The sequence below is a fragment of the Propithecus coquereli genome, unplaced genomic scaffold (genome assembly GCF_000956105.1).
Source record: "Propithecus coquereli isolate 6110/MARCELLA unplaced genomic scaffold, Pcoq_1.0 Scaffold16, whole genome shotgun sequence".
Classification (NCBI taxonomy): Eukaryota; Metazoa; Chordata; class Mammalia; order Primates; family Indriidae; genus Propithecus; species Propithecus coquereli.
In genome coordinates, this window is record NW_012140524.1 from 8281566 (window position 1) to 8287223 (window position 5658).

At 37.4% G+C, this 5658-nt stretch overlaps 1 protein-coding gene across 1 annotated transcript in view; it reads left to right on the plus strand.

Annotated features, from left to right (window-relative positions):
- BCAT1 (branched chain amino-acid transaminase 1, cytosolic) overlaps positions 1–5658 on the plus strand; it is an 81546-nt gene that overhangs the window by 2024 nt on the left and 73864 nt on the right. Inside the window, exon 3 of the mRNA XM_012640971.1 lies at positions 4701–4901. Within this exon, the coding sequence (XP_012496425.1) occupies positions 4701–4901 (201 nt within the window). The remainder of the gene's footprint in view (positions 1–4700; positions 4902–5658) is intronic.

Genomic DNA, 5658 nt, shown 5'->3' on the forward strand with positions numbered 1-5658 from the left:
GCATAAACTGTAATGATCAAGCCTAGGTATTTGGGTCTTTATCATTTCTTTGTGTTAGGAACATTTCAAGTTCTCTCTTCTAGCTACTTGCAAATGTACAACACATTGTTGTTAACTATAGTTATCCTATTCTGCTGTTGAATATTAGAACTTATTCCTTCTATCTAACTGTATGTTTGTACCCATTAGTCAATCTTTCCTTATCCCCCCACTCCCACACACCCTTCCCAGCCTCTGGTGTCTGTCATTCTACTTTCTACCTCCGTGAGATTGACTTTTTTAGCTCCCACATATGAGTGAGAACGTGAGATATTTGTCTTTCTGTGCCTGGCTTATTTCACTTAACATAATGACTGCCAGTTCCATCTATGTTGCTGCAAATGACATGATTTCATTCTTTTTCTTATGGCTGAATAGTATTCCGTTACGTATATATACCACATTTTCCTTGTCCCTTTGTCCATCGATGAAAACTTAGGTTGATTGCATATCTTTGCAGTTATGAATAGTGCTCAATAAATATGGGAGTGCAGGTATCTGTTTGATATACTGATTTCTTTTCCTTTGGACAAATACCCAGTGGCTGGATTGCTGGATCATGTGGTAGTTCTATTTCTAGTTTTTTGAGAAATCTCCATACTGTTTTTCATAGTGGCCATACTAATTTACATTCCCACCAACAGTGTGTAAAAGTTCCCTTTTCTCTGCATATTCACCAGCACCTGTTGTTTTTTGTCTTTTTAATGATAGCCATTCTAACTGGGGTTGTTTTTGACACATTGTTCTATATTGTTTGTTAATCTATCCCATTTATAACATTTTGTATTGCCATTTGGGTCTCTCTTGGGCAGTTTTCATATTGCTTCCCCCTCCCACCTTATGATGTGATCATATTAAAGTGAGGATGCTGTTTTCCAACAGGGCCCAGTAATGAGATCCCTCATTACACATCCTAGAGAATCTTTCTGTGGGCCCCGGGGTCCTCTTTGTTGAAAGAGTTCAGCCATCTGTTTCTTCCAGTTCCCCCTGCTTCACATATTGCCACAGTATGTGACACTCCAAGCCTATAATTCTCATCATGCCTCTTTCTTTATTAAATTTTAAAAGAGTATATCCAAGAGATAATGAACATAGCACCTACGGCTTTCCAAATAGTGTAGGAAAAATGCACAGAAACCCATTGTAGAACAAAGTTTTAGAATTTCTGATACAGTTGTTATGCAGACTTGGCATCCGTGAAGGATGGCCAGGGCAGAGGAGGACAGATGTGCTGTAGAGTGGTGAGCAAGAGCTGTTGCCTGAACGCTGACTCCCCAGTCCTCAGAGGCTCTCAACCATGTGGCACTTCCCTGCCCTGCTATGGGCTTCCTCATTTCAGAACAAATGATTACCCAATCACAAACTTTGAATTAGGAAATTGTCGTTCTTACTATGCCCTGTTTTTCGTCAGTATTTATTGTCATTTCGCAATCGATCATTGTGGCATTCCAAATTTTTCCACAAGCATGTGGTATGAGACATCAGAGAATGTGGAGTATTAGAAAGAGATTAATTATGCAGGAGAAAGTATCATTTTACAAATACTGTTATTTTTATCCACCTTTGGGAAGGAAATTCAGAAAAAGAAAATGGTTTTTAAAGAACACTGATAAAAATTTTGTAAACAGTTTTCTGTTTTGTTATGCCGATTTTTTTCCTTAGTACTACAGTTTCTATTTACTCCACCAGTCACACAACTTCAGTTAATATTTTGTTTACTTTGAGTTTCATTCAACTGAATCAACTAGTTATTTTAATATTAGGTTAAAAGCAGTTTTTTTAGTTTTTGGAGTTGCAGATATGTTTTCAAATAAAGGAAATTAGAGTTCTTGATGAGATTCTGAAAGCCATCCAATTGTGCTTTACTTTGAAAAACTGGATATAGAGCATTCCTTAGGTACAAATCAGAAAGGTTACTATTCATATCATTAAGAAATCACATGTCTTACAAAAGAACGTAATGATTTACTGAAACAGAACTCATACCTGGTGATTTAATCATTTATATTTAATTTTCAGAAATTTTATTGGTATTATCAAATTATAATTACAAGAACATTAAGTTAAGCATAAAAATCACCTTATTCTGTATCTCTGCTTTGCCAGTAACGAATTTAATCTTTCTGGAACAGTGGGTTGTTGTGAGTGGTTCTAGAGAGGGCTCAGAAAACTAAAATTTATATGTCCTGGGCCACAATCATTCTTTTCACCTACTCTCATCTTTCTTTTTTTGTTTTGTGTCTTACTACCCTGTCTTTTTACTAAAAAACTTTTACTAGTAGTCTCAGTACAAGAACATTTGCATTAAATTTGTCTTACAATATTGATGTGGTTCCAGATTTTTCTTAGCCCAGCATCCTCCCCATCCACTAAAAAAAGCTAACCAAAGCGAAATCACAAGTGCCTCATTGTGCAAGAATACTGTGACACTGTTCATGTAATAAAAAGTTTGTGTTAGAATTTCACTCACTTTAAATCCAGGCCATCTTCTATGAAATGAGTCTGTCATTCATTACAGGATGTATCCGAAATAAGCCTGACACTTTCAGTAATTAAGAAACCCTTTACTGTTCTGTGTGCCAGGCACTGTGCTAGCTTTGCAGATTTAACTGTGAATACTCTAGCCAGAGTTCTTGTCTAAACAGTCTAGGGCAGCGGTTGGCAAACTTTATTAAAGGGCCAGATAATAAATATTTTAGGTTTTAGGGCCATCAGGTTTCTGTCACAACTAGTGGACTGTACCACCATTGAAGGTAAAAGAATGGTGTCACTATGTTCCAAAATTTTATTTACAAAACAGGCCACTGGCATCACCTACAGGTGAATTTGCCTGACCCTTACCTAGTCTAGAGGATGATGGGAGAGAAAGGGGATTCAAAGATCACAATAATTTAGCTGGAATATATCCCTTTAAATACATTTATTACACTCAGTAGAGGGTTTTAAGTTAACTTATTTACTTGGATTAAACAATGGTAGAAGAAAGTCAATTTTCTATTGAAACTTGACATTTACGGACACATTACAAAGTAGCTTTACTAGACTAGCATGAATGTTACCATAATATCATCTTATCCTTAATGCTCTATGCTTCATTGTGCTGTGAGCTTTCTGGCTGCTTTAGAATATGTTTTTCAGCCTGAATATTATTCTAAAAATAAACTGCTTATCATTCGTAATATATCAAGTGACTAAGGTAAGCTGTAAGGCAGTGAGTTAAGTAGAAGTAATAAGATCATTTAAAAAATAATAAGGGCAGGTACAGCGGCTCATGCCTATAATCCCAGCACAGTGGGAGGCCAAGGCAGGAGGATCACTTGAGCCCAGGAGTTCAAGACCAGCCTGGGCAACATAGAGTGACCCCAACTCTATAAAACATAAAAAATAATTAGCCAGCTATGGTGGCACATGCCTGTAGTCCCAGCTACTTGGGAGGCTGAGACAAGAGTATTGCTCGAACCCAGGAGTTGGAGGTTACAGTAAGCTGTGATCATGCCCCCACACTCCAGCCTGGGTGATAGACTGAGACTCTATCTTATTGAACAAAAAAGAAAAAAAAAAAAAGAAGAACTGATGATATAAAGTGAAGTTTTGTGTTTAATTTGGGGGAAATGAGCATTTTTGTGTATTAAAAGAAGTAGAGTTTAACATTCCTTACAACCTGTTAACAGTTTGAACTCGTCCCTGGTTTTTCAGCTGGTCAAAAAAAGCTCCTTCCTCTGTGTTTTTTGTCAGCATCCTACAGCTATTATAAAGTGAGCGGTTGTATTGGATGCAATTTGTTGCTTCCACATTTAGTCATTTGTAATGGGCAAACTGGATATGTGGGGAGTTGTTCCCTATTACTCTTATTTATCTTTCTTTGAATAAGAGGTCCTTTGTTCCCTGTTTCCTCAACACAGAACAGAGGTTTTGTATCTTAGTGTTCATTCTCTGCTACTTCTCTATTTTCAAAGAAGAAAACATTTGCTTCCCTCCGTTCATTCCTTCCACACAGGGGTCCCCAACCTATCGTGAGTTGTATAATTATCTCATTATATATTACAATGTAATAATAATAGAAATAAAGTGCACAATAAATGTAATGTGCCTGAGTCATCTCGAAACCATCCCCTTCCCCCTTTAGTCATGGAAAATCTGTCTTCCATGAAAATGCTCCCTGGCGCCAAAAAGGTTGTAGACCGCTGTTCTACAGGGCATCCAGAGGATTTTGAAGACTTGTGCCAAGAATTCTTTGGGGGAGATGGAGCATAGCCGTTGTGAAGTAGAAGTTCATTTCTTAATGACATTAACAAATCACTGGGAGCGTTGCTGTTTTTATAACGGGAGACGCCCCTTTCTTCTTTCCCAAGTGCTCCACGTGAGTCCTGTGATGCGAGTGAAGAAGGGATGTGTTTGCTTTTTTGCATCATGTTACCTCATCTGATACTTTGTCTTTGTTTCTGATATCACTTGAAATGTGGTTCTGATAATCTATCAGGCAGTGCACGTTGGCCAAATTCTGAATGCAGGCAAGATTTGTTTGGCTCCCATAGGGCTAAATTTCTGTGTGTTGCCAACAATGAAAAGTCAAGTGATCTCACTTTTTCCCCTCTGTGTCATCTAGCCAATGGATGTTCAGTTACTATTCTTTAATAATGGTGCTGATTTTCCTTCCCCAGGCTAAAGATCTAATAATCACACCAGCCACCATTTTAAAGGGAAAACCAGACCCAAAGGCTCTGGTTTTCGGAACTGTGTTCACGGATCACATGTTGACAGTGGAGTGGTCCTCAGAGTGTGGATGGGAGAAACCTCATATCAAGCCTTTTCAAAACCTGTCATTGCACCCTGGCTCATCGGCTTTGCACTATGCAGTGGAAGTAAGTCCGTGGGATTTCATGGTGGTGGCGTGCTTGTCCTTTGCTTCGTGGGCTGAGGAGCTCTCCTGCTAAAATAAAATAGGTTTTGGGGTAATATGTGCTTTATCATGTTTACTGTGGGAAGTCAAAAATATCTTTAAAATTTTTCCTGTAGACAGTTGGATTGAGGATAAATCATAGGAACTTATTTTTTGGGTAATCTTAAATTATCTGTGATGTCAATAAAAAAATCATTTGGAGCAAACAGAAAGGACAATTGGTAAGAAAATTAGCAATCAAAAATCTAGTCCTGTTGATATTTTACTAAGTCACCTCTGTTCTCAGATCTTCTAATAGTTGAGAAGGGGTCATTAAGTACAATATTATTAGATTTTAATGTTAACACCGTGTTTTTATGACCAGTAATAGTGTGTAGTTATGTATGTTAAGGGACATGTAATTAAATGTCCTTCTTCAGGCATGAGTTGAAATAATTAGAAGCGTAAAACGTTTTGAGAATTCTTTTCTTGGTCCCCAGCATACACAGTTAACCAGATACACAATATATACCCCATTCCCTTAATCCCTATTTTATTTCTTTTTAATGTGCTGGATATCTTTCCCAGAATATTGTGGGTACTGGAAATAGTCATCTCCCTAGTAAGGTACTAAAAGATGGTAATAGTAAAATATTAATAGATATAATGATACAGTAATTACTTTTGTTTATTGAATTCCTGCAATGTGTCCTGTATTATGCTCCTTATATGAATCATCT